General features: G+C 49.5%; 1 protein-coding gene across 2 annotated transcripts in view; it reads right to left on the bottom strand.

Moving 5' to 3' along the window:
* Pou2f3 (POU class 2 homeobox 3) overlaps positions 1-19,451 on the bottom strand; it is an 84,890-nt gene extending 65,439 nt beyond the window's left edge. Inside the window, exons 1-2 of one of the 2 annotated variants that reach the window (XM_028783853.1) lie at positions 19,355-19,451; positions 12,372-12,440 (exon numbers count right to left, since the gene is read on the bottom strand). In XM_028783853.1, the coding sequence (XP_028639686.1) occupies positions 12,372-12,440; positions 19,355-19,382 (97 nt within the window). In that variant the 5' untranslated portion in view covers positions 19,383-19,451. The remainder of the gene's footprint in view (positions 1-12,371; positions 12,441-19,354) is intronic. The other variant, XM_028783852.1, reaches the window with a different exon arrangement.
* Between the last annotated feature and the right edge of the window lie 3,043 nt (positions 19,452-22,494).

Here is a 22,494-nt window from a genome sequence, read left to right as displayed (position 1 = left end):
ACTGCAGCTGTCTTCAGACACACCAGAAGAGGGCATTGGATCCCATTACAAATGGTCGTGAGCCACCACGTGGTTGCTGGGAATTGAACTCAGGCCCTCTGGAAGAGCAGTCAGTGAGTGCTTTTAACCTCTGAGCCATCTCTCCAGCTCTGGACTCCTAATCTAAAACACCCATTTCTCTAGTCCAAGGACGTGAAGAGTAGAATTCACAGACTTCAATAGACATGGCCTACCGAGCTATCTGATGTGTGTTCCCGGTGTGAGTGTTCAGAAGGTCAAGGCTGAAGCCCGCTGGACATGCGTTGTGGTGCACTCTGAGGTAGAGACCAGGGAATCGGACGTTCAAGGCCAGCCTTGACTACACAGAGAGTTCAAGGCCAGCCTGGACTACACAGAGAGTTCAAGGCCAGCCTGGACTACACAGAGAGTTCAAGGTCACCCTGGACTTTGTAAGACCCCATCTCAAAAAGGAAAAAAAAAGCCAAACCTGAAGTTTACTCAGCAGTTCCCTTCTCACAAAGGTCAGGAGCCTGACGCGATGCCACAGGGGACAAAGGATCTTTTCTGCATCGACTCTGCCTGAGGAAGCAATCACTCTTCCGACTCCCAGTGCTATTTCCCGTGTTATTTTTTGATAGAGAAAACTCTACCTCACCACAGTCTTTGATACCTTGGGAAACATAATCCCCTTCTCCATCTGAGCTGTGGATGGAACTTTCTAGAACTCTCATGCATTGCCTCTGCATCTCTTCTTGGTGAAATCATTAGTAGAGGGAACCCATCTGGGCAAGATGGTCAAGGCCAAGGCCAAGACAAAGGAGCACCCTGAGCTTAGGAAGGGTCCAGGGTCTCAGATCACTGATGCAAGGAGGTAGGACCCCATCAATGTACGATGTCTCCTCAAAATCTCCACTCAAAGTCCCCTGAGCCTGGAAAAACACTACAACCTGCAGTTAAATAAGCTCTATTTAATAAAAGATCCATTCTGTTATTGTTATTGTTATTATTATTACAACAATACCATAGAGGACCATAGAGGCCTAATGTCTGTCCTCTGTGTGTTCATGAGGTCAAACCTGAAACCTGCTGGGCAGCACACACCTGTAATCCCAGTGCTTTGGAGGAAGAGGTGAGAGGATCAAGAATTCAAGGCTAGCCTGAGATACTTACCAAGCTCCGAGACACACTCTAAACTCCAGGCTTGCAATTTATAGGTAAGGATCCTAAGTTCTAGAAAGGCAAGTGACTGGCTGTCCAAATGCCACCATATTACTGCCACCTGAAACCTTATTGGGAGTGGCCACAGTAAGTCAAGTAGGCAAAAGAGAGAAGCCTTCGATTTTCTAAAATTTTCAATAGTATTTAGGCTTGTTGGTTCTCTCCCATCTCTTAGCGCTGGCTGGGAGAGGGCTCTTGCCTCAAATCCCTCCCCTTTTCTTGCTTCCTGAGAGACGGAAACACGCAAGCTAGGGTGAACACAGTCATCACAGAAGTGGCGTGTGTGTGTGTGTGTGTGTGTGTGTGTGTGTGTGTATGCATGTGTGCATGTATCCACTTAACCTTCACTGGAGCATGGGTCTAGCTCTGGAGTCCTAGACTACAGACCAGCCTGACCAGGAGACAGGATCTTCTCATGGAAGTTGCCTGGATTGGCTATTAGGTCACTGTATCCAGCCAGCGCATGGACACTTTGCCCTCCAGGGATAAATACTAACAAATGGCATTATTAACTGGCAGGCATTGTTCTGGGTGTTTTACAAACAAACTTTGATGCTCACAGAAGCTCTATGAGGCAGATACTATTATTATCCCCATTTTATAGATGAGAAATATGAGCAGAAAGCCTTTAAATAATGAGCAATGAGTAGTAAGCCTTTTTAACTAATGACCCTGAGGTCAGAGCAGGCTAGGGGAACAGTACAGCCCTTCCCAAGTCATTCACATCGAAGCGCAAAGAGCCTGGAAAACACTGGGGCATCTATCCCATCGTTCTGGTGGGACAGATCGGACCATGGCTAGAGAGACCTCAATTTCACCATCCACCTGAGGCACAAACTCAGCCTCAAAGAGGGGATACTGTCGGCTTGGTGGGGGGGGGGGGGGCGGTAATGGGAAAGACAGTCCTCTCATCTCCTTGAACAAACAAACTACAGAGACTGTTTCCCCAACAATAAAAACTCAGACAGGACCAGTCCTGGAGCCATCAGAGGAAGGAAGGTCAGAACCTACAGCTACAACTCAGTGGTCCTGACCCATGAATTCAGATATCATCAAGGCACTAAGAGGGTGCAGGGGAGGGAGAGACTTCCATAGGTAGGTCCGTCTTCCATAGGTAGGTCCGTCTTCCATAGGTAGGTCCCCAGGGTCTGGGGAGATGGGCTGCCAGGAAGTTAGCTAACATTGGGGACACCTCCCTTTGATAACTTTGAGCCCTAGAGCCAACATTTGCCAGTCAGCTTAACCCCTTTTGTCCACGCTTCCCTCCTCAAGAAATCCTTAATCAGCCTCATTTGAATTTCAAATGACCTCTATCTTCTCCCCCTCCCCACCCCAACAGGCTTTGAGGCAGGAATATGGAAATTCACCCGGCAAGTATGGAAATCATCACCCTATGCAAATGATGAGCGGGACCCCATCGTCATAGCAACCGCCCGGTTTCCTCTCCTCTCTGCACTCCTTCTGGGCTCCTAGTTTTGACTTTTCCTATTCTCTTCACAGCTTGAACCAGGGTGGGGAGTGGACAAGCTCCCCTGCTGGGGGGCCTTGTTGGAACTGACATTGACAGGTGAGGCCATCCAGTACCCGAGGTCACCTGCCAGGTCAGACCTGCCAGACCACCTGCTCTAGAGCAAGCCTAGGCCAGGCACACCCAGGCAAGGCCAACCACTGTTTGTTCCTGGATAAGCCAAGGATGGAACCAGTGATTGAGTGTGTGTATGGAGTGTGGGAAGGTTCTAGATTCTAGGGGACAGGCCAAAAACCCCTCAAATGGACTCAGGAGAGAGGGGATGTGGTGGTGGGGCTCCAGTGTTGCAGTTTTAGGAGAAGAAAGAAAGGCCTGCATGGAACCTGTATGTAAAATACGATGCAAATGAGCGCCTATTATTGTTTGACTCAACAACTGTGTTTTACTGGTGCTTTTTGGGAGATGCCCACAGCTCTGTTTCCCAGGAGCCTGACTTGGCACAAAGGCCTCCTCTCCCTGCCCTTAGCCATGACCCCACACACACACCAGTAAGCTTACAGGTCCCTGGAGAACTCAGAGGATACGCTGAACTGCTGGTGGCTGAAGTCCCTAAATGTACAATCTGGCCACCTTAGAGGATCTTGGTCATAGCCCTGCCCTGCTCTGCCCTGTACACTTAGACTCTTGCAGGGAAACTCAGATGACTGCATGGAGCTTCTCTCTATGGACACTCGGCTCTCAATCTGTCCCCGTGCTCTCAAACCAAAGGCTGTTGGGAAAGGGACTGGGAGAGACGCCGCCGGACCTCCTCATGTCCTTTCTGTTCTTTTCCTTGGCAGCACCCCCTTTCTACAGCAAATGGCTTAGAAGTGTGTTGGCCTGAAACTCGGCTTCCACCACTGGGCCTCATTTTCATCTCCTTCTCGAGGAGGGAGGTTTAGGCAAAGGATGAAGGCTCAAGATGCCACAATGGCCTAGGATCCTGACACTGCTCATCATCCAGTCCGCCTGTGTGCTGGAGGCATTTCATCAATATACTGGGGCCTGTCTCCTACCAGAGCCTCCTCATCACCCTGCCACCCACTATCTCTTGATCAAGAGATCTCTTGATCTATGATCTCGTAGCCGTAAGAAGATGATGCCCAAGTTCCGGTATACCCGATGCTCCAGGAAATTAAAGGCAAAAAGACATCGTACTACTAAACACAAAGTGTTCCTACACAATGCACTTCCAAGTGTGGCCCAGGGTGGTCTGCAGACTTGCATTGAGATCTCTGATCACACCGGGCAGTGGTGGCGAACACCTTTAATCCCAGCACTCGGAAGGCAGTGGCAGGTGGATTTCTGAGTTCGAGGCCAGCCTGGTCTACAGAGTGAGTTCCAGGACAGCCAGGGCTACACAGAGAATCCCTGTCTCGAAAAAAACAAAACAAAACAAAAACAAACAAACAAAAAGATCTCTGATCAGGTGCAAACTACAAGAGTGAGACATTAAGAGATGCCAGTAGAATACCAAGGGTCTTCCTGTTGACGAGTGTGTAGAGCTGTTCCGATGCTACTGAAAGCGGTCTTAGGTGAGATCTCAGCATTCAATCCCATCACACACAACCACACAACAGGAACAGGATTGGATACTGATCGGGGACGGACTGGAAAAACAAATGGTCCTCCATCTGGGATTGTTTTGGAAACAGGAAGGTACTCAGAGAAGGAAGGGAAGCCAGGTGGTAAAGACAGCTCACACATCCCTGCCTCTGTCCCCCTCAATCTGTCCCATTAGGCTGGAAAGAAAGGAAGTCATTTCCTTAAGCAGACCTCCAGGAGGAGGAGACAGTGGTATAGGGAAAGCCAGTGCTTATGGTTTGTCCAAACCTTGGCTATCCTTTGAGGTGGGCTGTGAACTCACAGACAAGCTGTGCTAAAATCCTTGGGGCCTAGGTGTGAGCCACCACCGTGGCGGTTCTATTTGCTACAGTTCTTCAAGGGCTGGAGACTGATAGGTAATTCCAGGGATTGTAGGCCACACCCTGAGACTGTCGGCACCGACAGCCACAGTTGCAAGCCTGGGTGATGAATTGTTACCTTCTAATTTCCCTGTCACAGAAACCAGAAATAAGGGGAAATGGAAACCACTCTGAAGTTAGCCAGGGGTTGTAGGTGAGGGATATTAAGGCTGTGGAAGAGGAGGATAGCTTTCAGTTCGTATGTTAATAAAGTGGTCTTTCAAAGGCTAGGACAGGAGAGAAACCCAGAAGTGGGGTATTGATTCCATATGAACAAGGAACCAAGAAAAAGTATGGGTTTAGCTTCTTTCTTTCTTTCTTTCTTTCTTCCTTTCTTTCTCCCTCTCCCTCTCTTCTTCTTCTTCTTCTTCTTCTTCTTCTTCTTCTTCTTCTTCTTCCTCTTCTTCTTCTTCTTCTTCTTTTCTTTTCTTTTGAGACAGGGTTTCTCTGTGTAGCCCTAGCTGTCCTAGAACTCACTTTGTAGACCAGGCTGGCCTCAAACTCACAAGAGATCCTCCTGCTTCTGCCTCTCGAGTTCTGGGATTAAGGTGTGCACCTTCTTAGGGATGAAAAACAAAGGAGAATGGTACTCTCATTGATGGAGGCTCTCATTCTCCAAGGATGGTTCTGAATGTTTACAAAGGCACAGATAAGAATGTCAGGATCCTACTACCAGAATCTATCCAGGTTCTGCAGTAACTTGGGATGGTGGGGGGGGGCACACATCCACAGAGGTGAGGGACAGAACTGGAACAGACTGAGACCTAGAGAGCAGCTCTGCTTCTCCTTGCTTTAGTTTTGCAGATCCTCCATCCCCCATCCCTCATTCCCCCCCCGACCCCCACCAAAACGAGGAAACTGAAGTCCCAGGCACTTTCCCCATGCCTCTTCATCATAGTACATTTCATCTCCTAGTTACCTTCCTATGACGATGGCCTTTCTCAGTGGTGTGTCCTTTTCAAGATGCATTCACACCCACTCTCATTTAGTCATAAGTGCTAGGATGTGTGTGTGTGTGTGTGTGTGTGTGTGTTAAGAGGAGCCTCTTTATACACCGTCAGATTCTCATCCAACCTTCAAAGTACTTCTGGGTTTCTCTCCTGTCCTTCCAGCCTTTGAAAGACCACTTTATTAACATAGGAACTGAAAGCTATCCTCCTCTTCCACAGCCTTCTCTTCCTCTTTAGAACCTCACTTCCTGGTAGTAATCCCCAGCTTAGTTCCCAAGAAACTTGAAGGTGGAGTTCAAGGAAAGAGCAGACCCTTACCCAAGAAAGGGAGTTAGTCCTAGGTCATCACTACTCTCCTTCAAAAGCCTGAGGAGACCACTGACTTGTTTATGCTTCACTGGTCCTCCCCTGGACAGACATATCCATCACTTGAAAGCCCTGTTGGAAGTTCTTCAATCCCCCAGACGATTGAGTCTCCTGGGTGGTTCTAGGCTGCAGACAGACGTTAGTCATTCGGTCTCAGAGATAAGACAAGGATGTCTCAACTTGGAGGAATGAATGACAAAGCTTCCCTCCCTCCCCTCTAGTGAGATGAATACTGGTTCCCAAAGGAGGAGGGGGAGAAAGTTCTTGCCCAGGCTAGACCCTCCACTGCTCACCAGTGGGAACAGCTGACCCTGCTCTTTCCTTCTAATCTCCACTTGTGCTGGCTGGTCTTAGGTCGACTTAAAACAAGCTAGAGTCATCTGCAAGGAGGCAACCCCAATGAGGAAACACCTCCTTAAGATCCAGCTGTAGGGCATTTTGTTAATTAGTGATTGATGGGGGAGGGCCCAGCCCATTGTGGGTGGTGCCATCCCTGGGATGGTGGTCCTGGGTTCTATGAGAAAGCAGGTTGAGCAAGTCAGATGAGCAAGCCAGTAAGCAGCATCCTTCCTTGGCCTCTCCAGCAGCTCCTGCCTCCAGGTTCCTGACCAGTTTGAGGTCCTGCCCTGACGTCCTTCAGTGATGAACACTGATGTGGAAGTGTAACCTTTTCCTTTCCAACTTTCCCTTTGGTCAGTGTTTTATCACAGTTATAAAAACCCTGATTAAGACACCCAGCAAGCAATCTGGTCCCAGACAGGCCTTTGTATCTTAGACTGGATCAACCTTCCTTCTAGCCTTGCAAGATCACCCTTCATGATTTAGGCATCTGCTGTGATGATGTTACTTTCTTGTGTTCTCTCTCTCTTTCTCTCTCTCTCTCTCTCTCTCTGGTTTTCCATAATGGGCAACTCTTGGTCTTCCCACTAGCATCTATGGGTAGAGTCACTAGAAAAGTCCACCCTTCAGCCTGTCATGTTCTGGGTAAGAGACCTGGGGAACCTCAGCTAACACTCTTATTGCCAGCCTCAATTTCCCACACTTGTAAAATGGGATAATGGCACCCACTCTAGGTGCCTATGTTCCAGGACGTGCTCACAGCTTGTTAACAGAGCCCAGTTATCAGTGTTATCCACATCGAGGGCTCTGCCCCTGAACTATACCCCCCCCAAGTGTGTGGGCATGTGGAAATGCACACGCAAGTGCATCCTATCCTTGGAGGAAAGTTCCATGGGGACAGAGACTCCAGAGCCCAGCATGGGCTGTAAAGTGGAGGTCCTAGACATTTGTCATGGGACTGCCAGCTAGGCCAGCATAGGATGGAAGCCATTGGAAGAAGCAGTGCTGACCTGGGAGGAAGGGAGCTGGGACTCAACTCCCTGGAAAAACCTACACACGCTTGAGACGTACAAACAGACGGCGGAGGGCGGAGGGTTCTGAAAGCAGACCTTATAGATCGGCCTTCCCAGCTGATCTAGTACAAAGTTTTCCTTCGTAAAGAAGAAACTAAAGGCCCACGTTGGAATGATGACCAAATACGCAGTTCATTCGTGGCAGAGCCGAGATGAGAACCCAATGACATCACACAGTGTAAATTCAAGACCCGCTTCTAAACAAGTTACATTTTCACTCTCGGTCACATGTTCTCCACGGAGAGAATAGAGCCGACTAACCACGTCTCTGTTTACAACACGAGTTAAATGAGATGATGTCCATAAAGCTTTTATACGTGGTGGATATGCCCCGATGAGTTTTCCCTCCCTCCCTCTCTCCCTCCCTTCCTCCTGAAACGTTGGTTTTTGTCTTTCCTCAGGTGTTTGAGCCAAAAAAAAAAAAAACCCCAAGGTCAGCTGCTTTGGTGTCGGTGGCGTCAGTAACAGCCTGGGGGCTTTAATGCATGGATAAAGTTATATTCTTATCCAATTGCTTGGTTGAGAAAAGTAAAGGAGAGGCTGAGACCAAAAGGCTTACTGAAGCACAGGCCAGCTGAGCTCCAAGAGTTTCAGGCCAGCCTGGCTGCCTCAAAGACAGACAGACAGACAGACAGACAGACAGACAGACAGACAGACGAACTGATGGCTCGTAGTGCTTGATACGGAAGCATGAGGATTCAACCCCTGGAACCTCTGCAATAAACACCGTGGCATGCTCTTGCAATCCCAGAGCTGGAAGGGAGGTGGAGACTGGAGGATGCCAGGGGCTTGCTTGCTACAGTGCTAGCCTAGCCCACTAAGCAAAACAGTGAGAGACCCTGTGGGAAAACAAGGGTGACAGAGGAAAGACGTGTCCTCTCTCTCCTGGTGCGTGCATTCGCACGTGCACACACAGCCGGGGGTAGAGTTCAGGAACAGAGCCCTGGCTTGGGATGCCTGAGACTCTAGGCTCAATCCCCAGTATTGCAAATAACCCCTGCGTGAAGGAACGTGGCAACAGGCAGGAGGTCATAGGAATCCACAAAAAGCCAACAGCTGCCACGGGAGGAAGTAGGCTTCCGCGCACGCTATGGGAAGAGAATTTGAGGGGACGTGCAGACGTGCAGACTGGGTTTCCAGAGTCTTGGTGGCCAGTAAAAAAAAGAGAACCCGAGCTCCTGAGCATTTTGTTCTTGGCTGGGGGTGGGAGGTAGAGGTGGGGGGAGGTGCGAACTGCCGGGCAGGTCTTCGAAAGCTCTCCAAGGATTTCCCCACCAACTCAGAGTGGACCGGGACAACTCCCCTTTCCCAGCTCCCAGCCCTAACGCCCTAGGGGTTTCACACAACACTGTGAATGCTCTCCAGTACACAGAAGGTTTTCTGGGTCATCTTTGCTTATAGTTCCCTTTAAAACTCAGACACAAACCACCCATTAACTCATACCCTGCTGGGGAGGTGAATGTGTCTTTTAAAAATTCAAAGGAAACCATTAAACTAAGTTGGTAACCATTGTAACTGCTAATAAGCTTTCCTCGGTTTAAAAAAAAAAATCAGAACACTTTCCAGGAAGTTTTGTTGCTTTAATTAGTGACTTCTTTTCTTTTTTTCCTTGCCCCTTAATTTAGTATCACCTAAACATTAATCCTACCACTGAACAAAAACCCTGAAGGGGAAGAACAGGAAAACTTCAGAGGTCAAAGACATTACTATCTCCCAGGGGGGTCTACCTCTAGAACTCACAAAATCTTTTCTTGAGTGGTAAGCAGAGCAAAAGCAACTTCTGGGGCTGACTCACTTGTTCAGGTAAAGGGGAAAGAGAGCACCCCAGGGACCTGTAGCCCTGCACAGTACAACCCAGAATTACAGAATAAGAGCGGTGATGGGGCTGGAGGGAAGGCACAGAGGTTAAGTACCCTTGCTCTTATAGAGGAATATTTGATTCCCAGTACCCACATCCCAGATTACAACCTTCTGTGTAACTCCAGCTCCAGGGGGATCTCTGAGACCTTCTTCTGACCTCCACAGACACCAGGTACTTTGAGTTGGTCTTTTTTTTTTTTTATTTTTTATTTTTTTATTTTTTTTTTGTGGGGGCAAAAAGACCGTGGTGATAGCTAGGTGTGGTGGTGCACACCTTTGATTCCCAACCTCAGTAGACAGAGACAGAGGGGTCTCTGTGAGTTCAAGGTCAGCCTGGTCTACACATCAAGTTTCAGAACAGCCAGAGCTACTTAGTGAGACCTTGTCTCAAACAAATAAAGAAAATCAAACCAAGACACTGGTCCCAGCCTTTACCAGTTCAGCTCACTGACAATCTACCCTCATTTTCTCGCAGCACTTCCTGAAAAGGACCAGTGAACAACTCAAGTCCCTAGTAAGTAGCCTGTTTGTAGGCTTTTTTTTTTTTTTTGACATTTCAGAGGGAGAGGGCAGGGACTCAGTGTGTAGCCCAGGCTGACCCAGAACTCCTTCTAGCCAGAACTAGGCTCTCTTACAGGAGAGCAGCACCCTACCTGGCTTCTTTGCCAGATTTTAGCCCGGGTCTGTTTGACTTGAAACCATGCCCTTCAAAGGTCTACCTCCCAAAGAGGTTGGCAGCAAGTCAGGGTGGATTCTGATCATCCTAGTTCATCCCTGGATTCTCTCACCCGTAATCCTCTTAGTACACAGCTCCAAGTCTCCTATTGGAAGTTAGAATTTGCCCAGGGAACACATAACACATTGGACTTCCTGGCCTCCTCCTACCATTGACACTCCATCTTCCTTGGCTCATTCTTGTGGGGTTCAGGGGTGGCTCATTCTTGTGGGGTTCAGGGGGGCTCATTCTGACTCCCCAGCTGGGTCAGGATAACTTATAGCAAAGCACTGGTTCCAGCAATGAGGGTGGTCATTTCCATGCGGACGCTGCTCAGCTGAGTCCTGGCCAATGAGGTCTGGGGAAAGACAATTGGTTCCAGGAGAGGGACAGTTCCTCTAGAGCCACACAGCTCTACTCCAGGAAGGGGATCCGCACGGGCATAGCCTCCAGCACTAATGGACTAAAGTCACAGGCCTGTGATCTCAGCTGAGGCTGAGACAGGAGGATTGCAAGTTGGAGGCCAACCTGGGCTACAGAGCACATTTAAGGACAACTTAACAAGATACTGCGTCAAAATGAATGAGTGAGTGAGTGAATGAATGAATGAATGAATGCAGTAAAAAAGGTTCAGTGGTAAAGTGCTTGGTTACCATGCACAAGTACCTAAGCTCAATCACCAGTATGGTTGAGTGAACAACACCCTGAAAAATGGGTGTGCCTAGTCCCCACTGTTCAGTCTAGCTGTCCTGTACAAAGGAGAGCATAAAGACTGTAGTTCTGCATGCATTGCTGCCCAAACAAGTAGGCCCTGCATCAATGTTAAACTGAAGAACAGTGTATCCTGAACACAAGCCCCTCGCCACAGTCCCCCCTCAACCATCATGCTTCTCTTTTAGCTTCAAGAACTAAAATGTTTCAGAACCATTGAAAACACTTTTAGTTTGAGAGGACATCGGCTCTTTGTCTTCTCACTTCTGTCGGTCATGATCCAGATGAAACACTAACTGCGGCCTTGATGGGAGGGTACTAAATTTATCTTTCTAGTTCTCTTTCTTCAAATTCTTTCTAATTACACTCATTTTCAAACCAAGGCTCGGGCTAAGGTGGAAACAAGAAAGAAGAAAGAAACTACTCAGTTTTTTTTTTCCTGTCTCTGTTCTTTTCTTCAAAAGACAAAGTCCTATGTCTAGACAGCAATCCCTTCTTCTCTGAACTACCCACACACCATACCAGCTACCTATACGGCATCAGAATGCTCACACATACACACGGGCCTGCTTACTGAGTTCCTTAAGAAAGATTGTTAAGAACCTTGGATGGAGCAGGGCGTGGAGTGATGGTGCATGTCTTTAATCTCAAAGCAGAGGCAGGCAGATTTCTGAATTCGAGGCCAGCCTGGTCTACAGAGTGAGTTCCAGGACAGCCAAGACTACACAGAGAAACCCTGTTTCAAACAAACATAGAACCTGGTCCTCATCTACGAGAGACAGGTCCTCTCAGTAGCTGACAATACAGCTTGTTGCTTCTGTGTTAAAGTGGAACATCAAGGCGTGAATCACAGCCTACTGAGTGAGAAGGGAACAGGGGTGGGGTCAGTGGTTCCTGCTGTGCAAGCTGGGGGACCCGAGTTCCATCCCCAGAACCCACAGAAAGACGAAAGAAACTCTGAAAAGTTGTCCTCTGATCTCCACACACACACACACGTGTCACATGTACATTTGTGCACACACATACACACACAATAATAGTAAAACAAAAAATAAAGTCTGTTTTTTTTTTAAATGAGACATATGCTTATAGCAGCTTTCCAGGAGGCTAAGGCGGGGAGATCTCAAGTTTGAGGCCAGCCTGAGTTACATGGGGAGTTTAAGACCAGCCTGGGCAATTTAGGAAAATCTTGTCTCAAAATTAAAGACTTTAAGCATGGCTCAGTGTAGAGCATCTGCCACTCTGTCATGGCAAAGCTCTAGGTTCTCTCTCTCTCTCTCTCTCTCTCTCTCTCTCTCTCTCTCTCACACACACACACACACACACACACACACACACACACACACGTCACAGGATATGGTGGAAGAACACTGGTCTAGCCTGAGCAAAGCCCTAGGTTTGATGTCCAGCACCGCCAGAGTGACTGTGCTCCCTTTTTGTCCTTTGTTCCTAAGGATCTGGCTCCTTTCTGACCTAGTTCCAGAGGTTTGTTTGATCAAGGTCAATATTTCTTATTGCAAGGCTCCAGAGTCATGCCCAGGCTATCTCTAAAGAAGTCACTCAGAACACATGATTCGGCTTTTGGTTCTAAAACACTGAACAAGAAGAGACACTACATTGCTGGGACAGTTTCCCCTAACTACTCGCACCCAGAAGAGAACTCCCTACCTGACTCCACTTGACCGAAAGCGCTGCGGGCGTCCGTGGAATCAGCGACATCCCCGCTCATCTTGATGTCTGCAGGGAAAATACTGGCTTTAATAACAGATCACCATTTTTCTTGCTGTGGCTTTAGCTAAACAGCAAAGGTGAATGTGTGATTCCAACAACCATCAGACTTTCAAATTCCTGATTCCCGAACACATAGCCGTTAGAATATTCATAAGCTTGGAGACACAGATCCTCTCCTTCTGGGCGAGCTTCCTAGCCTAGCCTTTCCCCCAATTTACCACAGCTACTGCGGGGTCTCTCACCTTTTGTATCATTCATCACCACTCTCCCGTTGCTCAGACACAAGGATACCGACTAGAAGCAGGGTGGGGTCCCTGCACATCCTCCACCCTTTAATTTCTTTCGGGGAATATGTCTTCTTTGTTGTTGTTGTTTTTCGAGACAGGGTTTCTCTGTGTAGTCCTGGCTGTCCTGGAACTCACTCTGTAGACCAGGCTGGCCTCAAACTCAGAAATCTGCCTGCCTCTGCCTCCCAAGTGCTGGGATTACAGGCATGCGCCACCACCACCCGGCGGGAATATGTCTTATTAAAGTTTCATAGAAATCCTGGTGTAGCCAGGTGGTGGTGGAGCACACTCACCTTTGATCCCAGCACTCAGAAGGCAGAGGCAGGAGAATCTCTTGATCTCAAGGCCAGTCTGTTCAACAGAACGAGTTCTAGGACAGCCAGGGATACACAGAGAAACCTTGTCTCACAAAACTTAAAAAAAAAAAAAAAAAGCTTCATAGAAATCCAGGCGTGATGGGCCATGACTCAGCACTCAGGAGGCTAGGTCAGGAAGACCATAACTTGAGGCCAGCCTTGAACTTAGAGAAGAAGACTTTGTCTCAAAAAATAGTAATAAAATAATGATAAATGCAAATCAAGCAGCATTCTTCCGATCCCCATGTTAACAGATCTACCCTAGGAGGTTAGCGTACTTTAACCAAAAGTTTGCATTTGCTCTTCTTACCTGTCTCTTTCCAAGTCTGCTGTCTGTCTGGTTCTCAGAGGTCAATGCGCTGCCTGGAGAATCAAGCCCTACCTACTTGCCACCCTTCTCAGAGATCTCGCCCTTTAGGGTTCCTTCCCTTTTCTCTTATTCCTCCAAATTACTCAGTGAGTGAGTGCTCGGCTGAGATCGCAAGCCTGTGCAGGGTCCCGTGTCAGCCCCCAGGTGCTGCTGCTCTGGTCTCTCCCGTCTGCCCCATTGCAAAAAATTAAACCTTTACCCATAACAGCAAGCTGCAACCACCTAAGAGGCTCTAAACCTCCTCCCTATAGTCAGTTGAGGAAAAGAAAAAGGCAACTCGGAACTCACTCTCTGGAAGCTCCTCTCCTTATTGAACCATCCAAATCCTGATGTTTAAGATGGAGAATATTTTATTCAAATTGTGTCGAGCATCCCCCTCCCCCAACCCCCACTCCACCCTTTCCTCTGGGGCAGCATTTTAACTCTTTTAAACTAGATAAAGTCTTGGTAAGTTCATTTGCATATGAGGCTCCTCAGCCAATCCCAGTCAAGGGGGCAGCCTTAATTTGCATCAGGTAATCAGGCAGTTGGCAGAGTAGACATCTGAGGTCTGGAGATGATCAGGATGAGGGAAAAGGGCGGACCTCTGCCCCAGGAGAAGAGAGAAAGCACCGCCCCTTTCCTTTTGGTAAGGCGCTAATGTGTGTAGCTCTTAAATATATTTACAGCTCTGTAATGAAGTGACAAAGCAGAGACGCAGACACCAGCAAATGCGCCAGAAGTGGTGGTGGTGGGGAAATAAGGCAATCCCAGGAGTCTCTGATTTTTGAGGACACCCAGGTATATAGTGAGAGCTCTGTAGGACCTTCCTAGACTGCCATGCTGCACTTTGAGGTTGTGGAAGTCTCGGGGACACCCCCACTGCTGCTCTGTCTTTGGGAGACCTTTGTTGAACCAAGCCCAAGCCCTACCTTCTGCCCTTGCTTATTTTTCATACAGTTAGCTAACCCTGCATACACATATGCATGCACATACAGAGCTAGCAGGGGGCTCTGCTGCTTTTCAGTGGCTACTGCGGGAACACTGGGCTTCGCTTTGTCTCAGCTTGGATCTGGGAAATGCTCGGCATCCATCTGAATCCCACACTTAAGAGAGGAGAAAAAGCTCCAAGCCAGAACCTGCTGGCTAGATACTGGAGGGAAATCCTCTCCCTCTGCTGGTTTCGAATCGGCTTTAGCAGAGGCAGAACTCAGGACTTCAGAGCACGGGTTTTGGCAGCAGAAAAGCCAGAAGGTAAAACCAATGCCATCGCTAAGTAGCTACGGGGTCCTAAGTACAAAGGACAATGTGAAGTTTCCCACTCAGACCGCGGATGATAAGCACCTCCCAGATACGTGGGCAGGATGAAATAAAGTGTGTACCTACTAAACGATTTAGACATGAGGCCCGGTCCCCTCTTGCATTCTGGTCATGTCTTCTCCTTAGCCTTTCCTGATTCCCAAGGACAACAACTGTGGCTTTCAGTCTTGCACCTCTGTAACTCACTCAGGAAGCCATTAGAATTCTCCTGATTCTGCCTACAGAAGAAAACTGATCATAGGAATGGGAAAAACTTGAGGAACAGTGAGGCCTCAAAGTCCATCAGAGTGTCCAGTTCAACTTATTTCAAACCCTGCATTTAGACACACAACTGTGTGTGCTGTGTGTGTGCATGTGTGTGTGTGTGTTTGAGAATAGAATCATGGTCTTATTTTTACTACCGCTGAGACATATCCCAGGCCTCTCTTTATTTTGAAGCAGGTGCCCAGGCTAGCTTTGAAAACACTTGAGCTCATGTAGGATTTGAACTTGTGATCTTCTTGTTTTAGCCTCCCAGGCATATCTGGGACTACAATGTCTACACCACGAGGACTGACTTAAACAGGTAGCTTTTCAAGCTGAGCCTTTGTTTGTTGCCCGTCGCCCCAACTTTCCTTTAACATCATTTCTTCCATCACTTTACATGAAGAGTCCTTCTTGCTTGTCCTTTAAATAAACTTAAAGTTTAGTCTTAATCATGTCTGGAAGTTAGTTCTAAAGACATCCAAGACCCCTCATGCTGCCATGACCTGGTTGGTGACAGCCAAACTCTTCAGGCAGGGAGTGGAGCTTCAAGAGGGCTAGGATAAGATAGCCTAGAAACCTCTTTCAGTCCCCAGCATGCTCTGATGAGGAACCTGTTCCTGTTGGGTAGGAGGCTGATGCTGATGGGTGGGACAAACCCTTGGGTCTCAGCCTAAAAAATGGGCCAACACCGAAACTCCCTGAGACGCTGGCAGCAACCCTTCACCCGTCGGACAGCACTGCCGGGGGGTGAGGGAGAGAAGTGTGGGGTGGAGCCCGCTCGGCTGCGTTCTTATCTCAGTCTGTCTGAGTCGGCTCTCTGCCACGCTCCCTTCCCTGAGGAGGCTCAGGTGCTCAGTGTAAGCTCCCAGATACTTCATGTAGACCACAACCTGCCTTGCCTAGCACCATCATAGTGTGAGGTTGTCCCGGCCTATCCTGTGACCTGGTGAGAGGTAGTAGTTCCCCCACAGGTACCTGGAAACACAGGCACCTCAAGGCAGTGTTCGGTCCAGGCAGCAGGCTGAATGCCCTCCTGAGTCAGGCTGTTCTGGGCAAACAGGAGCTACACCCCTCTCGCCTGTTGTCCCTGTTCCTATTCTAGGAAGGGAATAGCTAGACCCGCATCTAGGTTCTTTTTGTTTTGTTTTATTTTGTTTTGCTTTGCTTTGTTTTGTTTTTCGAGACAGGGTTTCTCTGTATGGCCCTGGATGTCCTGGAACTTACTCTGTAGACCAGGCTGGCCTCGAACTCAGAAATCTGCCTGCCTCTGCCTCACAAGTGCTGGGATTAAAGGCGTGTGCCACCACGCATCTAGGTTCTTTACTCAAATACTTGCTTTTTGTGGATGCTTCTACAGGGAGGACATCCCGGGGGCCATCCAGTGCCACTTCTGAGTCAGCCAAGGTTCCAATTCTTCTAGTGCAGACTTTTCTTCTCCCTCCCTCTGATAGGCCTTTTGGCCCAAATGCATTCTTGAACTCCAACTGGCACAGGTCTGGGGCGTCTGGACCTCCCTCCCTGATGGTGAGATTCATAGAAAGACATCCATGGCCAGACACTGGTACCCTCTGGCTGACTGACTTCGTTCCACTTTTCGCTCTTCTCCCTTCCTATCTGACTGGCTCTTGTCTATCCCTTTATGCCTGAGTACAGGAGTCCCTCTCTGTCTGAGAACTCCCTTGGTCCTTGCTCAGATCTCCAGGCTCCACAGTAAAAGACGTTCTGTGAGAACATGGAGAGGAGACTGTGGCAAACCTGAACCAAAGCTTGTACCCAGGCCGTCAGAGCAAGCACACAGAGCTGACTCTAAAGACCACACAGCTATGGCGCCTTCTGAATGGGGACCCGGGAGCAAGTCTATGCCCAAGTTTATGGACTCTTGTCACAGTGACACTACCCAGGAAACCAACTCGGAGGCATCCCTAAAGGGCCTGGTGTTGGGAATTCCAGAGGAAGTAGAAACAGCAGAAAATGGGATTACTATGGAGGAACTAAAATACATAAGGTTTCTAAAATAAAGAAGAGTGTCCCTCCCTTCGTACACAGCAGACCCACACAGAAAGGCCCTACCAAGATCTCAAAAGCCTGCCACAGTGGCTTATGCCTGTAAATCAAGAATTGGAGAAGCTGAGGCAGGAGGATCACTTTGAGTTTGATATAAGCCTAAGCGATGGAACAAGACTCTGTCTCAAAGGACAATGAAGACCTTGAACTGAGAAAGCAAGGACAGCCTAGAAAGCACCAAGCCTGGAGAACCTTCGGATGGGCCATTGAATGGTAAGCAGGTAAGCACACAGCACAGAGGGGCCAAGACTTCGTGAGTGACATGGAGGAAGACCAATAACGGGAGGGGACGGGGTGGGGGAGCGCTGGAGCTAGTTAAAGAAGGTAGCAGGGAGGCCTTCAAGACAATTGGAGAGGTAAATCAGGCAAAGTACACAAAGGCAGATAAACCCCCATCCTGAGGAATCACCCAGAGCCCTGTAGAGCAGAGGAACCTCTGAGAAGCATCAACTAGGGGCTTCATGGGCAGAGGGGCTTGGACTTCTCTCCCGGCTTCTCTCCTCTCTTGCTTCTTCCAGACCCTCCCAGTTCCCAGGCTGCTACTATGTCAGGATCCAGCTGTTCCACCTCCTCCTACTTCCTTAGGGAGAAGCCTCCAATACACAGGGAGGTGGAAACCCCCCCAGGAAGTCCCTGATTTTGGTTCTAGAGAAGTCCCTCTTTTCTATTGAGCTACCTTTGGACAGAGTTCCATTTGAACCCTGGCTTTCCTGATATGAAAAGGGAGGGGGGGGATGAAATGACTGCCCAGAGGACCTGTCCCCAGATTCTTCCAGTTTCACAGCAGTACTTTGAATCTGAAGACTCTCCTCAGACACTGGATTACATCCAGTTGGATGGTTCATTCAGCCTCACCTAGTCCTTCCTGGCAAATCCTTGGGCACCAGCCACTGAGTGGCCCCACATTTCTCCACCAGGAACCCTTGCACTCAGCTCTGCTGGGAAACAGCTTTAGTGAAACCAGGCATCATGGGCTTCCTGGGCCCCAACTACTGTCTGCTTCCAGGAGTGATGAAAGATAGGAAGACATAGCCTGTTCTGCTTCTTGGAGGTGGGTCAGAAGATCAGCTTTCTTCTCCCGCCCCCTCTCTTTTCTCCTTTTCCTCCTGTCCTCCCTCCCTACTCTTCTAGAGCAATCCATTCATTCTCCACAGCAAACCTCAAGTCTTCAGAGAAAACTTACTAGCCCCCCCCCCCGCATCCCCCCCCCATCACCCTGTGTGTGAGGTAAGATTCTAGGCTTTGAGTGGCCAGATTAGGTGCAGCTTTTCCCATTCTGATTCTGTTAACTTTGCCCAACACCTCAGGCAGCTAATGAGAACATCAGCCCTTCCCCACCTCAACCCATCAGCAAGTCCAACCCTTTAGCTTGGTAGCATCCTCAGACCAGCAGGGCACAGAGGATCAGAGTGAATGACAGGGCTGGGTCTCTCCACACCCACCTCTCGTTTGTACGCTACAGGGGAAACTGATTCCGGGCCTTTTCGTCTCCTGGGTTCCTCAGGAAAGGAGGTCATGGGCTCTCAGACTCAGATGCGCCCGTTGCCATCCACTCTGGCATATAGACCTATTATGCACTGAGCCCAGAACACAGATGACCAATGGAAAATGAGTGGACACACCTCCAATACATCCGGAACACGCGTGGTCCAAGACTCATCAGGTTCTTTGGTGTTTACTCCACCGATTCTCCCCCCACACAGAGGGGACAGGAAGACACTCAAGATACGCATACACACACACACATGCTTGCACAAGTCCTCATCGATGAACGATCCTGTGGCATGGCATCTGCCCCGGGGGCGCCTTTGGGTTGGCGCCACCCTACTCACTTCCCCTAGGCACCCCCCATACCCACTTTGCCTGCATTTCATACAGGTGCCCGGACACCGAGCACACAGCATGTGGATACACGTATGCACTCCCAGGTCCACACCCTAGCTGAGTGAGTGAACCACCCTGCTTCTGCAACCTCCTGGGACCCAATCGCTTCAGCACACCCAAGTCCCACGCACTTCCTAACTCCCCAGATCCGGGGGTTCAGGAACTTCAGGCCCCTCCCCATTGTTCTCCAAGGTTTCCTATTCCAAAGTTCTTCCTTTTAACCGCTCTCCCAACACCTACCTATCCACGCCGGCCTGGAAGGACCCGCTATCCGCATCGCCCTCTCCTGGCCGCCGAGGAGTTACCCCGCCTCCCCCCCCTCCCAGCCTCTCGCGTGGTTCAATGGTGTCCCTGTCCTTGGTCCCTTCCCACGCACAGTGACACCTGTAGGAGCTCACTCCCTCCGCCACTTACCTGGGTGCATGGGCTCCAGATTCACCATCCTGCCCCAGGCGGGGCCAAAGCCAGCGCCCCCCCAGGCCCCTCGCTGCTGCCCCAGCCTGGCCCCCGGGGAAGCCAGGGTCTCCCTCCTCCTGCCCTCTGCCGCCGCAGCTGCAGCCACTACCGGAGCGGCTGCCACCTCGGTCGCGCACTCCGCTGCTCCGGCCCGGGCGGCACTCCGCGGACAGGCTTAGCACACTCCCCAGGTGAGCACGCGGCGCGGGGCGGGGGCCTCGGCCACGCCCCCTGGCAGGGCCCCCGCGCTTGGCCCCGGTCCTATGCAAAACAGGGATTTGCATACGTGGAACTGGGGGCCGGGAGAGGGGTGTCAAAATGCTGCCGGGGCGGGTCCGGACCCTGAGGAACACCTGTCTGTCGAGACCCCGCCTGGCAGTCCTTCCCTATCACGCCCTCAGCCGCTCACACTCCAGGGGCAGCTTGCCTTTTGGGGGAACCCCAGGCTTCTGCCTAGTTGGGCTCAAGAAAAGTAAGCAATGCTGCCCAGGACCTGCCAGTGTTTGGTGACCAGGGGGTGCCGCGAATAGTCTTGCCTTCTAACCGTTTACCACCCCTGTGGCTTGGGTCAGTTTGCTCACCTCTCTGACCCCATTTTAAGCGTCTATACAACGGGACCTGTGTTAATAACTGCTATCTATGAGGGCTAAGCAGGTGACCAAACCGGGCTGGTTCCCCGTGGTTTGCCTGTGTCACTTGCGGCAGCTTCTCCTGACTCTTGCCAGAGAGACAGGGCTGCCCCTTTCCAGTCATCAATCATCTCTGGTCCCAAGTTATGAGAGAGAAGGGTATGAAGAATATTCGCCAATGTCAGCAGTTGTGACGAAGTTCACTTTCCAGGGACTGGAGTGACTTATCCAAAGCCTGTAATTTGCCGGTGGTGGAGCCTGGACTCCAATTCAGTGCACCCCCTGAGCGGGTAGAAATCTCCAAACTCGTCAGGGGCCAGTGAGTGACTCTGTGGCTCAGGGGACGTATCCAGCCAGCTCAGAAAGCCATGTGCAGAGCAGAAGACAGATCCTTGCTTTTCATCTCTTTTCCAGATAGGCTATCCATTAATCCCCCATCGCCCTGAGCCCAAGCCATTTCCAAGGATGGCCTCGGGCTTTCCTGTCCTAAAAATAAATGTACTTTTCTCCTGAGATATCCATTCAGATTTCCCCAAGTTTACTGTGCTTCCACTCTGGACTGAGCATGGTGTTGAAAAGCTTCAAGGGTATCTTTAGTGTTGTTATTTTGTTGTTGTTGTTGTTATTGAAGTGCTGAAAGTTCAAAATCAAGATGTTTACATATTAAATTAATCCTGTAAATAGTAGCCTGGTGTCTATTTCACAGATGGGAACACTGAGGCTTAACTTGCCATGCGACACAGACCATAAACACCCAGAACGGAATCTCCTCTGTGTTCTGCAGCGCTACTCTGTTCTTTCTAGCGAAGCATTTAAATGCCCTCTCTCTCTCTCTTCTTTTTAAAAAAAGATTTATTATTTTATTTATTTCATGTATATGAGGATATATACGCTGTAGCTGACTTCAGACACACCAGAAGAGGGCATCAGATCCCATTACAGAGGGTTGTGAGCCACCATGTGGTTGCTGGGAATTGAACTCAGGACCTCTGGAAGAGCAGTCAGTGCTCTTAACCGCAGAGCCATTTCTCCAGCCCACACCCTCTCTTTTTTGAAGCTGGAACTGACCTGGTACTGGGGAAGTAGAGATGCTGTCCTCTCTATAGTTATCCCCGGCACTGGGGGCTGACCTTTGAGCATTCTGCATACAAGATGCTGGACATGATTAGAATGTTTGCAGCCTGTGTGGAGGTTATGTGAGCTCTTCGTAGCTCACCCCCCCCCCCTTTTCTTTTACTGACTGGATGTTTCGTTCTGTTACCTTCAGGTCCTGGAACAATGTTGGGCACAGTAGCCAGCAGAAGGTCTAAGTGCCAAGTAGAAGAGCAGGGACGGCCTAAGTGAGTCTTCAGGGCTGGGCAAACTGCCTGGCCCAGTCATACCCACCTGCCCCTCTTGGCAAGAAGAAAGGGACTTTCTTTTCGTTTCTTCTGGTCTTGGAAAGAGATCAGGTAAGGGCTTTGGGAGGTACAAGTGACCCTGGAAGTCCCACTCAGGAACATTCTCAGTTTGTCCCTTCATTCTACACAACCTAGCCTTTCCTTGCTGGGCTCTTTCCCTGTGCTCAGTGTCTGATCTACAGCTGCGCTCACAGGACAGGCTACCATTCCAGAAAAATGTCCGCTCCAAGTCTATAGAACTCAGTGTGCCCACGATTTCTATTTGCATACATTTGCATGGCCTTGTGAGCTCAGGGTCTGGTCCTCTGAGCGCTTTATCTAGAGCCTGGTGCAGTTTTCCCCACCTTAAATCTCCTCTGTTTTCCTCTGGGCTTTAGTATTCGAGAAGTCAGAGAAATTTATATCTGACGATGTCCAAGAGCTAACTACCTAGGATTCTGGGGTTGGGGTATGTGTGGGCAGGGGTGTAGAGTTTTCAGGGAGGGAAGCACTGAGAGAGAGAGGATCTTGTGTGTTCACAGTTGGAAGCAAAGCTTAAAGGTTCCAAAGACTGGGACTGGGGCAGGATGTGATCCGGAGAAGGGGAGAGGTTGGCAAACATTGCCTTAGCTATTGTTCCATCCGTTAGCAGTACGTGCTCCACTAGTAAGGAGAACTGTGCTCCACAGTAAGTACACAACATCTTGTTTGTGTGTTCCTGGGGTGTGAGGGGCGCACAGAGCAACCTCAAGTGTCATTCATCAGGTACTAGCCCCCTTCTTTCTAGAGACAGGGTCTATTTTTGCCCAGGAACACACCCAGTAGGATAGGCTGGCCTTCCAGTGCAGGTGCAGGCCACCCCACCCAGCTATTTCAATGCGGGGCTCAGGGGATGGAATTTGGGTCCTGGTGCTTGCAAAGTAAGCGTTTCTTCACCAAGTGATCTCTCTAAGCCCTGTAGGGCATCTTTGTTGTTGTTATTGTGGTTGCTTTGCTTTAAGTTAGCATTCATTCATTTAGTTGAAATGTAAAGTCATTAGCCCTCACTTATAGATGGGGAAACTGGGGTTAAGGGAGATTAAGACAGTCA

Source organism: Grammomys surdaster, unplaced genomic scaffold (genome assembly GCF_004785775.1).
Source record: "Grammomys surdaster isolate TR1022 unplaced genomic scaffold, NIH_TR_1.0 1164, whole genome shotgun sequence".
NCBI lineage: Eukaryota > Metazoa > Chordata > Mammalia > Rodentia > Muridae > Grammomys > Grammomys surdaster.
The sequence above is the reverse complement of the archived record's forward strand: the minus strand, read 5'-3'. Positions and strand labels throughout refer to the sequence as shown.